Source organism: Schistocerca americana, chromosome 10, assembly GCF_021461395.2.
Source record: "Schistocerca americana isolate TAMUIC-IGC-003095 chromosome 10, iqSchAmer2.1, whole genome shotgun sequence".
NCBI classification, from domain to species: Eukaryota; Metazoa; Arthropoda; class Insecta; order Orthoptera; family Acrididae; genus Schistocerca; species Schistocerca americana.
This window is the reverse complement of record NC_060128.1, coordinates 169,596,870-169,613,888: the sequence shown is the minus strand read 5'-3', so window position 1 is coordinate 169,613,888 and position 17,019 is coordinate 169,596,870. Positions and strand designations below refer to the sequence as shown.

At 44.9% G+C, this 17,019-nt stretch overlaps 1 protein-coding gene across 1 annotated transcript in view; it reads right to left on the bottom strand.

Moving 5' to 3' along the window:
- Nucleotides 1-17,019, bottom strand: part of LOC124552701 (F-box/LRR-repeat protein 7-like) — a 129,244-nt gene that overhangs the window by 19,231 nt on the left and 92,994 nt on the right. The window contains exon 6 of the mRNA XM_047127041.1: nucleotides 6,177-6,356. Coding sequence (XP_046982997.1) covers nucleotides 6,177-6,356 — 180 coding nt within the window. The remainder of the gene's footprint in view (nucleotides 1-6,176; nucleotides 6,357-17,019) is intronic.

Genomic DNA, 17,019 nt, shown 5'->3' with positions numbered 1-17,019 from the left:
TCACAATTTTACTGTCGTAGATGCAAGTCACAAAGTATGTATGTAGTGGATGAGCTGCGTGGGGAACATCTTGTTCATACTTTGGTTTCACAGCCTATAATACACAGCAGAGCCAAAGAAACTGGTACACGTGCCTAATATCGTGTAGGGACCCCACGAGCAGGCGAAAGTGCCACAACACGACGTGGTATGGACTCGACTAATGTCTGAAGTAGCAGCTGGAGGGAACTGACACCATGAATCCTGCTGGGCTGCCCATAAATCCGTAAGAGTACGAGGGGTGGAGATCTCTTCTGAACAGCACGTTGCAAGGCATCCCAGATATGCTTAATAATATTCACGTCTGGAGAGTTTGGTGGCCAGCGGAAGTGTTTAAAAAAATGGCTCTAAGCACTATGGGACTTAACATCTGAGGTCATCAGTCCCCTAGACTTAGAACTACTTAAACCTAACTAACCTAAGGACATCACACACATCCATGCCCGAAGCAGTATTCGAACCTGCAACCGTAGCAGCAGCGCGATTCCGGAGTGAAGCGCCTAGAACCGCTCGGCCACAGCGGCCGGCGGAAGTGTTTAAACTCAAACATAGTGATCCTGGAGCCACTCTGTAGCAATTCTCGACGTGTGGGGTGTCGCATTGTCCTGATGGAATTGCCCAAGTCCGTCGCAATGCATAGTGGACATGAATGGATGCAGGTGATCAGACAAGATGCTTATGTCCGCGTCACTTATCAGAGTCGTATCTAGACGTGTCAGGGGTCCATATCACTCCAAATGCACACACCCCAAATCATTACACTCCTTCCACCAACTTGAACAGTCCCCTGATGGCATGCTGGATCCATGGATTCGTGAGGCTGTCTCCATACCTGTACACGTCCATCCGCTCGATTCAAATTGAAACGAGACCCGTCCGACCAGGCAACATGTTTCCAGTCATCAACAGTCCAATGTCGGTGTTGATGGGCACGCCAGGTGTATAGCTTTGTGTCGTGCAGTCGTCAAGGGTACACGAGTGGGTCTTCGGCTCCGAAAGCCCATATAAATGTTGTTTCGTCAAATGGTTCGCACGCTGACTCTTGTTGATGCCCCAGCACTGAAATCTGCAGTAGTTTGCGGAAGCGTTGCACTTATGCCTCGTTGAACGGTTTTCTTCAGTCGTCGTTGGTCCCGTTCTTGCAGAATCTTTTTCCGGCCGCAGCGACGTCGAAGATTTGTTTTACTGGATTCCTGATATTCACGGTACACTCGTGAAATGGTCGTACGGGAAAATCCCCAGTTCATCGCTGCCTCGGAAATACTGTGTTCCATCGCTCCTGCGCCGACTATAACACCACGTTCAAACTCACTTAAGTCTCGATAACCTGCCATTGTAGCAGCAGTAACCAATCTAGCAACTGTGCCAGACACTTGTCTTATAATAGCGTTGCCGACCGCCTCGCCGTACTCTGCCTGTTTACATATCTCTGTATTTGAACACACATGCCTATACTAGTTTCTTTGGCGCTTCAGTGTATATACCACATAGTGTGACAGATTAATGCTGGCTTCTGACATTACATACCGATTTTGCGCTAAAACTTACGATTTGTGGAAAATTTTAACGTACAAGAGACGTTTAACTATCATACGCAAGAGGGTATCATGGATGCCCAGCTTCATAACTGTATTTTACGAAGCTTACTATTTAAAAAAGGAATAAGAGATGCCCTTTCCATATTACTTTATTACAAATACAATTTTATTTGTTTTAAAACACTTATTAAGTTGACAGTTTACATACAGCATTGTCTTAGATACAAGCGTGACCACTCCAGAAGTGCATTATCTCTGTCTCTCGTAAAAGTTGATTCTTATAAACGAATGTGCTTTCGAAAACGAAAAACATGTTTGTCATTGTCGCGTTGCGTTCTGATTAACCTAATGCTACTACTATAGCCTAATGCGCTTACTACAACTGAAAATCTTTGTTTTAAGTTATGTGGCCCTACTGGCAGTCTGTGATCTTTGCCCATCGTACAAGCAAGGATAAACATTCCGAATGCAAAGCACATTTTTAGAGGCGTAAAAATGTATATACAGGGATGTATAATAAATTCATGGTTATTATTTCATGACGTTTGGTTCACTTTTAGAGACGTTTCCTCTCCATTCCCAACGACTACACTTATTCCAAGTACTTTCATTATTTAAAACTGCACTGAGATGAAACAAATTCATGGGACAGCGATATGCATCCTTCCTGCTTGTTTTCAAACTTAGTTCAACCTGTTCCCGTGAGTGGCGCTGTCATAGCATGTCTTCAAGATGGCTGCTACACTTGACATTCGTCAGAAGCAACGTGCTGTCATAGAATTCCTGTGCTGTGGAAACGAGACAGTGGGAAACATCCACAAGAGGTTGAAAAAGATGTATGGAGATGCTGCTGTCTATCGCAGTACAGTTAGTCGGTGGACAAGCAGCCTACTTGATGAAAGTGGGCACGGCAATATTGAGGATTGTCCTCGCAGCGGCAGGCCTCGTACTGCACACACTCCAGGCAATGTGCAGAGAGTTAACGAATTGGTGACTGCTGACAGATGCATCACAGTGAGCGAATTGTCACGTTACTTTGGGATAGGGGAAGTAAGTGTTTGCAGAATACTGAAAGTGCTGGTGTTAAAAAAGGTTTGTGCCAGGTGGGTTCCCATGATGTTGACAGTGGCTCACAAAGAAACAAGAAAAACGGTATGCAGCGAACTTTTGGAACAGTACGAGAATGATGGAGATGAATTTCTTGGAAGAATTGTGACAGGTGATGAAACATGGCTCCATCGTTTGTCACCAGAGACGAAGAGGCAATCAATGGAGTGGCATTATGCAAATCCACCCAAGAAAAAAAATTCGAAACCACACCTTCTTCTGGAAAAGTTATGGCTACGGTGTTTTTCGATTCCGAAGGATTCTTGCTTGTGGACATCATGCCAAGTGGTTCCACCATAAATTCTGATGCGTATGTGATGACACTGAAGAAACTTCAAGATCGACTGAGTCGTGTTCGACCACATCGGCAAAAGCAGGATGTTTTGCTGTTGCACGACAATGCGCGGCCACATGTCAGTCAAAAAAGCATGGAAGCGATCACAAAACTCGGATGGACAACACTGAAACACCCCCCTTACAGTCCTGACCTGGCTCCATGTGACTGTCATCTCTTTGGGAAACTGAAAGACTCTTTTCGTGGAACAAGGTTTGAAGATGATGACTCCCTTGTGCACGCTGCCAAACAGTGGCTCGAACAGGTTGGTACAGAATTTTACCGTACGGGTATACAGGCGCTGGTTCCAAGATGGCGTAAGGCAGTTGAGAGTGATGGAAATTATGTGGAGAAAAGAAATATTGTTCCTAAAGGATATATTTACACACTGTAAAACTTTCAAACATGTAGAATAAAAGGTAGATTTTAAGAAAAATAGCGTGCATTTCTTTTGGAGTGACCCTCATATAAAAAAGCAGTGCATTCGCGCCCGCTCCCATTTGTTTATAGGTGAGTGATGTGAAAAGGCTTCCAACGTGATGATGTCTGCACGATGGGAATTACCAGACTTGGAGTGTGGATTGTTAGTTGGAGTTAGACCTATGGGATGGAAATCGTTAGGGAATTCAAGTACCAAGAGTGTGCCGAGAATACCAAATTTCAGGCATTACCTCTCCGCACAGACAACCTAGTGGCCGGCGGTCTTCACTTAACTACAGAGAGGAACCGCGTTTGCGTAGAGTCGTAAGTGGTAACAGATACGCAACACTGCGTGAAATAACCGCAGAAATCAATGTGGGACATACGACGAACGGATCCGTTGGGTCTATGAGGCAAAGTCTGGCGTTAATACGCTACTGGCCATTAAAATTGCTACACCACGAAGATGACGTGCTACAGACGCGAAAATTAACCGACAGGAAGAAGATGCTGTGATATGCAAATGATTAGCTTTTCAGAGCATTCACACAAGGTTGGCGCCAGTGGCGACACCTACAACGTGCTGGCATGAGGAAACTTTCCAATCGATTTCTCATACACAAACAACAATTGACCGGCGTTGCCTGGTGAAACGTTGTTGTGATGCCTCGTGTAAGAAGGAGAAATGCGTACCATCACGTTTCCAACTTTGATAAAGGTCGGATTGTAGCCTATCGCGATTGCAGTTTATCGTATCGCGACATTGCTGCTCGCGTTGGTCGAGATCCAATGACTGTTAGCAGAATATGGAATCGGTGGGTTCAGGAGGGTAATACGAAACGCCGTGCTGGATCCCAACGGCCTCGTATCACTAGCAGTCGAGATGACAGGCATCTTATCCGCATGGCTGTAACGGATCCTACAGCCACGTCTCGATCCCTGAGTCAACAGATGGGGACGTTTGCAAGACAACAACCATCTGCACAAAACAGATCGACGACGTTTGCAATAGCATGGATTATCAGCTCGGAGACCATGGCTGCGGTTACCCTTGACGCTGTACCACAGACAGGAGCGCTTGCGATGGTGTACTCAACGACGAACCTGGGTGCACGAATGGCAAACTGTAATTTTTTCGGTTGAATCTAGGTTCTTTTTACAACATCATGATGGTCGCATCCGTGTTTGGCGACATCGCAGTGAACGCACATTGGAAGCGTGTATTCGTCATCGCCATACTGGCGTATCACCCGGCGTGATGGTATGGGGTGCCATTGGTTACACGTCTCGGTCACCTCTTATTCGCATTGACGGCACTTCGAACAGTGGACATTACATTTCAGATGTGTTACGACCCGTGGCTCTATCCTTCATTTGATCCCTGCGAAACCCTACATTTCAGCAGGATAATGCACGACCGCATGTTGCAGGTCCTGTACGGGCCTTTCTGGATACAGAAAATGTTCGACTGCTGCCCTGGCCACCACATTCTCCAGATCTCTCACCAACTGAAAATGTTTTATCAATGGTGGCCGAGTAACTGGCTTGTCACAATACGCCAGTCACTACTCTTGATGAACTGTGGTATCGTGTTGAAGCTGCATGGGCAGCTGTACCTGTACACGCCATCCAAGCTCTGTTTGACTCAATGCCCAGGCGTATCAAGGCCGTTATTACGGCCAGAGGTGGTTGTTCTGGGTAGTGATTTCTCAGGATCTATGCACCCAAATTTCGTGAAAATGTAATCATATGTCAGTTCTAGTATAATATATTTGTCCAATGAATACCCGTTTATCATCTGCATTTCTTCTTGGTGTAGCAATTTTAAGGGCCAGTAGCGTAGGATATGGCAGCAGACGACCGACGCGAGTGGCTTTGCTAACAGCACATCACCTGCAGCGCCTCTCCTGGGCTCGTGGCCATGCAGTTTGGACCCTAGACGACTGGACAACTATGGCATGGTCGGGTGAGTCCCGATTTCATTTGATAAGAGCTGACAGTACGGTTAGAGTATGGCGCACACCCCATGCAGCCATGGACCCAAGCTATTAAGACACTGTGTGAGCTGGTGGTGGCTCCATAATGGTGTGGGCTGTGTTAACATGGAAAGCATAGGGTCGTGTGATCCAACTGAGTCGATCATGGACTGGAAATGATTATGTTCGGCTACTTGGAGACCATTCGCAGCCATTAACGGACTTCAAGTTCCCGTGGCAAAGTGCATGTCACTGGCCGACAGTTGTTAGTGACTGATTTGAAGAAAATTCTGGACAGTTCGAGCGAAAGTTATGGCTACCCAAATCGCCTGACATGAGTCGCATCGAACATTTGTGGGACATAATGGAGAGGTCAGTTCGTGCACGAAACCCTGCTCCCGCAACACTTTCGCGGTTATGGACCGCTGAAGAGGCAGCTTGGCTCGATATTTCTGCTGTGGACTTCCAACGACTTGTTGAGTACATGCCACATCGAGTTACTGCACTACTCCGGGCAAAAGGAGGTTCGAGACGGTATTACGAGGTATCCCATGTCACCTCAGTTTGTACAGGTGTGAAGGTTTCGCATGGATCCCCTAGTTTTCATTAAAGATCGTTACTTAACCATTTTTGAAAACAAGTTCAGTCGCCACTATTAACCGGCTCTTTGGAGCTTGCTGCTTCACCCATCATTCTTTTTCAATTGTTAATCCATTAATTACTGCTACTGCACTAAGGTAAGAAGTCGACAAAACTGCTTACATTTCAAGATGTTGCAGGCGATAGATCTCAGAGAAGGCAGCGTCAGACAGCAGCTCGGCGTTTCCGACATTAAGTTCCCGCAAAGCGGGGCACCCACGGCAAATGGCAATTACTGTCTCATCGTCCAGCCCGAACCCATTTCGCAGATCCAGCACTCTCAGTTTTGGCAGGCCTCCAGTCCTTAAACACAAAAGTAAGTGGCAGCTTTATTGCTACTGCAGAAGTTACGAGCGGAGCTGTCTCTATTGATCTACTGAATTCACAGCACCACAAAATAATTAACGTAAAATACTAAAATTTTGGGAATACATTTGTTTACGTAACATATTTAACATTAACATTGCAACTTCACACGTTAATATAAGCGAAAGATAAGGCATTGCAAATGTGAAATGCTGGTACATTAATAACCTGTGTAACCGGCAGAATGTTGAATGCAAGCATCCAAAAGTACCCAGGAAGCGGCTACGCATGTAGTGGGGGCTGTGTGGAAGGGGGACTGGGCGGTTTTTTAGGTTAGAGGGTCTCAGGAAACCACAGAAATGGCGTCGGTCTAAACGGGGGCAGGTAAAACACATTAAGTTAGTTGTACAAACGATCGGTATTGTAGTTGTAAATTGTCGTAACTGTGTTGGGAAAGAACCAGAGCTCCAAGCCCTAATAGAAAGCACTGAAGCTCAAATAGTTATAGGTACAGAAAGTTGGCTAAAGCCGGAAATAAGTTCAGCCGAAATTTTTTCAAGTGACCTAACAGTGTTCAGAAAGGATAGATTAAATGCAGTTGGTGGTGGAGTGTTTATTGCCGTCTGAAGTAGTTTGGCTTGTAGTGAAATTGAAGTAGATAGTTCCTGCGAAAGAGCATGGGTAGATGATATACCTGATAATCGGACTAAACTATTAATTGGATCGTTTTATCGATCCCCCCCCCGACTCAGAAGATATAGTTGCTGAACAGTTAAAAGAAAACTTGAGTCTCATTTCAAATAGGTACCCCACTCATACAATTATACTCGGTGGTCACTTCAATCTACCTCTGATACGCTGCAAAAATTATACGTTTAAACCCAGCGGCAGGCACAAAACGTCATTCGAAATTGTACCGAATGCTTTCTCAGAAAATTATTTTGAACAATTAGTTCATGAGCCTACTCGAGGCGTAACTTGTTGGGAAAGCATACTTGACCTCTTAGCAACAAATAATCCTGGTCAAATAGGGAGTATCATGACGAATACAGGGATTAGCGACCACAAGGGAGTTGCTGCTAGGCTGAATACCGTATCACCCACAACCATCAAAAAGAAACTCAAAGTACATCTATTTAAGAAAGCTGTTAAAAATGCTCTTAACGCCTTTTTAAGAGACAGTCTCCACTCCTTCCGATCTGATCACGAAAGCGTAGAAAAGATGTGGAATGATTTCAGAGAGATAGTATCGAAGGGAATTGAGAGATAAATTAAATAAATTAATAAGTGATGGTACTGATCCCCCATGGTACACAAAACTGGTCAGTTCACTGTTGCAGAAACAACGACAAAAGCATGCCAAATTTAAAAGAACGCAAAATCCCGAAATTGGCAAAGTTTTGCAGACGTTCGAAATATAGCGGGTGCTTCAATGCGAGATGTCTAGGAATCTGGCAGAAAACCCAAAGAGATTCTGGTCATACATAAAGCACACCAGTGGCAAGACGCAATCAATACCTTCACTGAGCGATAACTACGGTGAAGTCACTGACGACAGTGACACCAAAGCAGAGTTATTAAACACGGTTTTTTTATACTCCTTCACCAAAGAAGACGAAGTAATTATTACCGAATTCCTATCAAGAACAACTGCGAAGATGAGAAACATAGAAGTAGATACTCTCGGTGTAGCAAAGCAGCTTAAATCACGTATGTAATAAAGGCAAGGCTTCCGGTCCGGATGCTATACCAGTCAGGTTCCTTTCAGAGTATGCAGATACAATAGCTCCATATTTATCAATTATATACAACCGCTCGCTCACAGAAAGTTCCGTACCTAAAGACTGGAACGTTGCTCAAGTCACACCAATACCCAAAAAGGGAAATAGGAGTAATCCGCTGAATTACAGGCCCATATCACTAACGACGATTTGCAGTAGGGTTTTGGAACACATACTGTATTCGAACACTATGAAGTACCTGGAAGAAAACGATTTCTGACACATAGGCAACACGGATTCAGAAAATATCGTTCTTGCGGAACACAACTAGCTCTTTATACTCATGAAGTAATGAGTGCTATCGACAGGGGATATCAAATTGACTCCATATTTTTTAGAGTTTCAGAAGGTTTTCGACACCGTTCCTCACAAGCGTCTTCTGCCCAAACTGTGTGCATATGGAATATCACCTCAGTTGTGAGACTGGACTCGTGATTTCCTGCCAGAAAGGTCACAGTTCGTAGTAATAGACGGAAAGTCATCGAGTAAAACAGAAGTAATATCCGGCGTTCCCCAATGAAGTGTTATAGGCCCTCTATTGTACCTGATCTACATTAACGACTTGGAGACAATTTGAGTAGCCGTCTTAGATTGTTTGCAGATGATGCTGTCATTTACCGTCTTGTAAAGTCATCAGATGATCAAAACGACTTGCAAAATGAGATATCTGTGTGGAGCGAAAAGTGGCAATTGACCCTGAATAAAGAAAAGTATGAAGTCATTCACATGAGTAATAAAAGAAAGCCGGCCGGTGTGGCCGTGCGGTTCTAGGCGCTACAGTTTGGAACCGCGTGACCGCTACGGTCGCATGTTCGAATCTGCCTCGGGCATGGATGTGTGTGATGTCCTTAGGTTAGTTAGGTTTAAGTAGTTCTAAGTTGTAGGGGACTGATGACCACAGATGTTAAGTCCTATAGTGCTGAGAGCCATTTCAACCATTTGAACTAAAAGAAATCCGCTAAATTTCGATTAGGCTATAAGTCACACAAATCTAAAGGCTGTAAATTCAACTAAATACTTGGGGATTACAATTACAAATAAACTAAATTGGATCGATCACATAGATAATATTGTGGGTAGAGCAAAGCAAAGACTGCGATTCATTGGCAGAGCACTTAGAAGGTGCAACAGGTCTACTAAAGAGACTGCTTACACTACACTTGTCCGTCTTATTCTGGAGTATTTCTGTGCGGTGTGGGATTCGTATCAGGTGGGACTGACGGATGATACTGAAAAAGTTCAAAGAAGGGCGGTTCGTTTTGTATTATCGCGAAATAAGGGAGATAGTGCCACAGACTTGATACGTGAATTGGAATGGCAAACATTAAAACAAAGGCCTTTTTCGTCGCGACGGGATCTTCCCATGAAATTTCGATCACCAGTTTTCTCCTCCGACTGCGAAAACATTCTGTTCGTACCCACCTACATAGGTAGGAATGATCATCACGATAAAATGAGAGAAATCAGGGCTCGGACAGAAAAATTTTGGTGCTCGTTTTCCCCGCGCGCCGTTCAAGAGTGGAACGGTAGAGAGACAGCTTGAAGGTGATTCGTTGATCCCTCTACCAGGCACTTAATTGCGAATAGCAGAGTAATCACGTAGCTGTAGTAGCTGTAGATGTAGATGTACATGCATCGTGTTGTATAGGTCCCAGATATCGATTTCACGGCTGGAGTTTTGTGCCAGTCGCACTTGATTGATCAGTACGTGTACAGTTAATCCTGGTTGTGGATCACAGTGGAGTTGTCCCTCATGTGCTCGATTGGCTACAGATCTGGTGATCGAGTAGGCCAAAGCGACATATCGACACTTTATAGAACATGTAGGATTATGACAGCACCGGTCGGCGTGACCGAGCGGTTCTAGGCGCTTCAGTCTGGAACCGCGCGACCTCTACGGTCGCAGGTTCGAATCCTGCCTCGGGAATGGATGTGTGTGATGTCTTTAGCTTAGTTAGGTTTAAGTAGTTCTAGTTCTAGTGGACTGATGACCTCAGATGTTAAGTCCCATAGTGCTCAGAACCATTTCAACCATTTTGAATTTGATTATGACAGCGGTGTGTCGGCGAGCGTTATCCTGTTGGAATCACTCCCGTAATACTGTTCATGAATGGCAGCACAACAGGTCGGATCACCAGACTGATAATAGAAATTTGCAGTCTGGGTGCGTGGGATAACGGCGAGATTGCTCCACCTGTCATGCGGAATCACATTCTACGCCATGACTCCAGGTGTAAGTCCAGTGTGTCTAACATTCAGACAGATTGTTGCAGACCCTCCACTGGCCTCCTTATAGTCAACATACGGCCATCACCGGCACCGAGACAGAACCAGCCTTCATCAGAAAACAGAACAGACCTCCACACTGCGCTCCAATGAGCTCTCGCTTGACACAACTGAAGTCGCAAATTGCGGTGGTTTAGTGTCAGTGGAGTGTACGCTCCACGGCGTCTGACTCGGAGATATCCTTGAAGTAACCAGTTTGCAACATTTCGCTGTTTCACTGCGGTGCCAACTGCTGCTCACATTGCCGCTGCAGATGCAGTACGCTGCGTCAAAGCCGCACGCCAAACACGATGGTCTTCCCCGAGAGACAGAGCCACGCGGCTATCGGGAGCCCGGTCCTTCTTGTGACCGTACATTCTACATCTACATCTACATTTATACTCCGCAAGCCACCCAACGGTGTGTGTCGGAGGGCACTTTACTTGCCACTGTCATTACCTCCCTTTCCTGTTCCAGTTGCGTATGGTTCGCGGGAAGAACGACTGCCGGAAAGCCTCCGTGCGCGCTCGAATCTCTCTAATGTTACATTCGTGATCTCCTCGGGAGGTATAAGCAGGGGGAAGCAATATATTCGATACCTCATCCAGAAACGCACCCTCTCGAAACCTGGCGAGCAAGCTACACCGCGATGCAGAGTGCCTCTCTTGCAGAGTCTGCCACTTGAGATTCCTAAACATATCCGTAACGCTATCACGCTTACCAAGCATCCCTGTGATGAAACGCGCCGCTCTTCTTTGGATCTTGTCTGTCTCCTCTGTCAATCCGACCTGGTACGGATCCCACACTGATGAGCAATACTCAAGTATATGTCGAACGAGTGTTTTGTAAGCCACCTCCTTTGTTGATGGACTACATTTTCTAAGGACTCTCCCAATGAATCTCAACCTGGCACACGCCTTACCAACAATTAGCTTTATATGATCATTCCGCTTCAAATCGTTCCGTACGCATACTCCCAGATACTTTACAGAAGTAACTGCTACCAGTATTTGTTCCGCTACCATATAATCATGCAATAAAGGATCCTTATTTCCATGTATTCGCAATACATTACATTTGTCTGTGTTAAGGGTCAGTTGCCACCAAGTGCCTGTTGCTGCAGATCTTCCTGCATTTCGCTGCAATTTTCTAATGCTACAACTACTCTGTATATTACAGCATTATCCGCGAAAAGCCGCATGAAACTTCCGACACTATCTACTAGGTCATTTATATACACTCCTGGAAATTGAAATAAGAACACCGTGAATTCATTGTCCCAGGAAGGGGAAACTTTATTGACACATTCCTGGGGTCAGATACATCACATGATCACACTGACAGAACCACAGGCACATAGACACAGGCAACAGAGCATGCACAATGTCGGCACTAGTACAGTGTATATCCACCTTTCGCAGCAATGCAGGCTGCTATTCTCCCATGGAGACGATCGTAGAGATGCTGTATGTAGTCCTGTGGAACGGCTTGCCATGCCATTTCCACCTGGCGCCTCAGTTGGACCAGCGTTCGTGCTGGACGTGCAGACCGCGTGAGACGACGCTTCATCCAGTCCCAAACATGCTCAATGGGGGACAGGTCCGGAGATCTTGCTGGCCAGGGTAGTTGACTTACACCTTCTAGAGCACGTTGGGTGGCACGGGATACATGCGGACGTGCATTGTCCTGTTGGAACAGCAAGTTCCCTTGCCGGTCTAGGAATGGTAGAACGATGGGTTCGATGACGGTTTGGATGTACCGTGCACTATTCAGTGTCCCCTCGACGATCACCAGTGGTGTACGGCCAGTGTAGGAGATCGCTCCCCACACCATGATGCCGGGTGTTGGCCCTGTGTGCCTCGGTCGTATGCAGTCCTGATTGTGGCGCTCACCTGCACGGCGCCAAACACGCATACGACCATCATTGGCACCAAGGCAGAAGCGACTCTCATCGCTGAAGACGACACATCTCCATTCGTCCCTCCATTCACGCCTGTCGCGACACCACTGGAGGCGGGCTGCACGATGTTGGGGCGTGAGCGGAAGACGGCCTAACGGTGTGCGGGACCGTAGCCCAGCTTCATGGAGACGGTTGCGAATGGTCCTCGCCAATACCCCAGGAGCAACAGTGTCCCTAATTTGCTGAGAAGTGGCGGTGCGGTTGTAGTGGGACGAAATTAAGCGTCACCCATCCACCAATGTCAGCCCAGTTTGCAGGTGACTATAAGTTTAATTTAGTTTGTTTATGTGTTTTCTTATTATTTGTAATAGATGTGAATTATCTAAAAGTTTTGTATTTTTTTTTATGTGTTTCATGTACGGAGAGGGCGGCGCAACGAACGGAGACAGCATCTTCATTGCCGCGACCAGAGAGGAAATTGCTGGCCGCTATACGTCGCGGGTCGACAGCCAAGGAGCAACAGAAGATCCTGGAACCGAGTTGTTGCGTCGTGCTTCTAAAAAAATTAAAAATGAATTTTTTATACTCTTTTTGTACAACAATGACATCATATAGAGCTTAATCTTATTGAAAAGTTAGTCCTATCTTGTCAAGGCTCAGGTTCACGTCTATATGTATGAAGCTAATAAAGTAGTGTATACTACTATACGTGTTCCGAGAATTTATTTATGAAGAATTATGTGAATGAATTAATAATCTGTTTGACAAGATCATTAATTTTGACAACGTTCATCGCGAGTTTGAGTTTTGAAAGTTTATGCAATGTGGTTCTAATATTTATTAAATCAGATAACTTGCGTCAATATAATTTCTGAGGAGAAAAAAACGAAATTTAAATCGAAAAAGTTACAAAAACCAATTGGCCCAAGTGATGTAATTCTTTGCATACGACTCAACTGATGTTTTACAGTTTCGTTCAAGAACCATTCTATGACAATTTAAAAAGAATATAAATCATTTTGAAGTGGGTTGTAACTGACGTAGGTGACGAAGTCTGCACATGGTCATATATCAAACGAAAATCGGTTATAAAAAACTTACGTCGTTACACTGCACGGTCCCCTACGGCACTGCATAGGATCCTACGGTCTTGGCGTGCATCCGTGCGTCGCTGCGGTCCGGTCCCAGGTCGACGGGCACGTGCACCTTCCGCCGACCACTGGCGACAACATCGATGTACTGTGGAGACCTCACGCCCCACGTGTTGAGCAATTCGGCAGTACGTCCACCCGGCCTCCCGCATGCCCACTATACGCCCTCGCTCAAAGTCCGTCAACTGCACATACGGTTCACGTCCACGCTGTCGCGGCATGCTACCAGTGTTAAAGACTGCGATGGAGCTCCGTATGCCACGGCAAACTGGCTGACACTGACGGCGGCGGTGCACAAATGCTGCGCAGCTAGCGCCATTCGACGGCCAACACCGCGGTTCCTGGTGTGTCCGCTGTGCCGTGCGTGTGATCATTGCTTGTACAGCCCTCTCGCAGTGTCCGGAGCAAGTATGGTGGGTCTGACACACCGGTGTCAATGTGTTCTTTTTTCCATTTCCAGGAGTGTATATTGTGAAAAGCAATGGTCCCATAACACTCCCCTGTGGCACGCCAGAGGTTACTTTAACGTCTGTAGACGTCTCTCCATTGAGAACAACATGCTGTGTTCTGTTTGCTAGTAACTCTTCAATCCAGCCACACAGCTGGTCTGATATTCCTTAGGCTCTTACTTTGTTTATCAGGCGACAGTGCGGAGCTGTATTAAACGCCTTCCGGAAATCAAGTAAAATGGCATCTACCCGGGAGCCTGTATCTAATATCTTCTAGGTCTCATGTGCAAATAAAGCGACTTGGGTCTCACACCATCGCTGTTTCCGGAATCTATGTTGATTCCTACAGAGTAGATTCTGGGTTTCCGGAAATGACATGATACACGAGCAAAAAACATGTTCTAAAATTCTACAACAGATCGACGTCAGAGATATAGGCCTATAGTTTTGCGCGTCTGCTCGACGACCCTTCTTGAAAACTGGACCACCGCTGCCAGTAACCGTATACAGTGGCTACATCCCTACAAAGCCTTTCTTCAGTATCGCAGAAGGAACATCCAGAGTCCCGAAGCCCTATTACACGATATCGTTCAAACTCAGTGGTGTGTTGATAATGGCGTCATTTCGCCATAAAGACCTTCTTGACTAACATTAACTCATCACATCCAGTTTCAAAGGTAACTAACGTTCACCACCGTTACGACGTCTATTTAAAAGAAACCTGATCTGCATCCCAGTAGTGGCGCTACTGGCGCCATTCTCACACGACTGGCGCCAAAATTATCACAGACATCGTCTTTCAGATGCAGAAACGCATCTGCCAACTTCCGTTTATACTGCACAACTCCTTCTTGGTGTTGCTATTTGTCGAGACAACACCACCTTTACTATGGTTACTTAAGAGCAACAAGGCACCTGTTCTACATCTATATCTCCGTGACCACTCCGGATTTTACAATTAAGTGCCTGGCAGAGGATTCCTCGAACCACCTTCAAGCTACTTCTCTACCGGTCCAGTCTCGAACAGCCGCGAGGAAAATGCAAACGTTTAAATCTTTCCGTGCGAGATCTGATCACTCTTTTGCGTTATGATGATCATTTCTCCCTATGCAACTTGACACATACGAAATATTTTCGCTCCTGGAGGAGAAATGTACTATTTTCAATTTCAACAGAGATTTCGTAATGATAAACGCCTTCCTTTTCACAGCTGCCACTCCAGCTCACGTATCATGTTCGCGGTACTGACTCCCTTTTCCGTGATAATACAAAACGAACCGCCCTTCTTTGGACGTTTCCGATGTCCTCCGTCAGTCCCATCTGATGTTGTTCCCAGACCACACAGCAGTACTCGAGAACGGGGCGGACAAGCGTGGTGTAGGCAGTCTCTTTAGTGGACCTGCTGTATTTTCTAAGTGTTCTGTCAATAAATTTCAGTCTTTGGTTTGCCATCCCCACGACATTATACAATCTATATGTTATTGTTCGAGTTTAAGTTATTCGTAATTGTAATCCCTAAGCCAATAGTTGAATTCACAGCCTTTAGGTTTGTATGATTTATCTTGTAACCGCAATTTAGCGGAGTTTTGCGCACCATACAGATATCCTTTCTAAATCATTTTGCAATTGGTTTTGATCATCTGATGACTTTACAAGACGGTAAATGGCAGCAGCATTTGGAAACAATCTATAAGGCTTGCTCAAACCGTCTATTAAATCGTTAATATAGAGCAGGAACGGCAGGGGGCCTATCAAACATCCTTGGGAACACCTGACATTGCTTATGTTTTTCTCGATGACTTTCCATCAGCTACTACAAATTGTGACCTTTCTGACAAAAAATCATGAATCCAGCCGCACAACTGAAGACCATAGTCCATAGGCTTGCAGCTTGAGTAAAGTAGCATGTGCGGAACGGCACAAAAAGGAGTCTGTAAATCTAAAAATTTGGAATCAATTTGAAATCCTCTGTCGATGGCACTAAATACTTCATGAGAATAAAGAGCTAGTTGTGCTTCACATAAACGGTATTTTCTGAATCCATGTTGGCCATTTGTCAATAAGTGGTTTTCTTCAAGGTAATTCATAATGATTGGGCACAGTATACGTTCCAAAATCCTACTGCAAATTGGCGGTAGTGATATAAATCTGTAATTCAGCGGATTACTCCTATTTCCTTTCTTGAATATTGACGTGACCTGTACAAATGTTCAAATGTGTGTGAAATCTTATGGGACTTAGCTGCTAAGGTCACCAGTCGCTAAGCTTACACACTACTTAACCTAAATTATCCTAAGGACAAACACACACGCCCATGCCCGAGAGAGGACTCGAACCTCTGCCAGGACCAGCCGCACAGTCCATGACTGCAGCGCCTTAGACAGCGTGACCTGTACAACTTTACAGTCTTTAGGTACGGATCTTTCGACCAAAGAGTGGCTGTATGTGATTGCTAAGTATAGAGCTGTTGCATCACCATAATCAGATAGGAACTCAACTGGTATACAGTTTGGAACAGCAGCTTTGCCTTCATTAGGTGACTAGCTACAATACATGGCATTGCCCAGATCGGAATATATCGCACTATTGTTAGCATGAGGACTATTCTCCCTATCAGATATATACAATCGTATATTCCATTAAACACACGATGTACGTAGGGTACACTAAATTAAGTAATCAAGGATTCAGTATAATATTATTATTTAAATGACACACGCCAGAATCAAAAAGGTACTTACTTTAATAAGAAATTTATTTTTTATTTTATATATATATATATATATATATATATATATATATGTATATTGAGCAAGCAGTAAAGGAAACAAAAGAAAAATTCGGAGTAGGTATTAAAATTCATGGAGAAGAAATAAAAACTTTGAGGTTCGCCGATGACATTGTAATTCTGTCAAAGACAGCAAAGGACTTGGAAGAGCAGTTGAATGGAATGGACAGTGTCTTGAAAGGAGGATATAAGATGAACATCAACAAAAGCAAAACTAGGATAATGGAATGTAGTCGAATTAAGTCAGGTGATGCTGAGGGAATTAGATTAGGAAATGAGACACTTAAAGTAGTAAAGGAGTTTTGCTATTTGGGGAGAAAAATAAC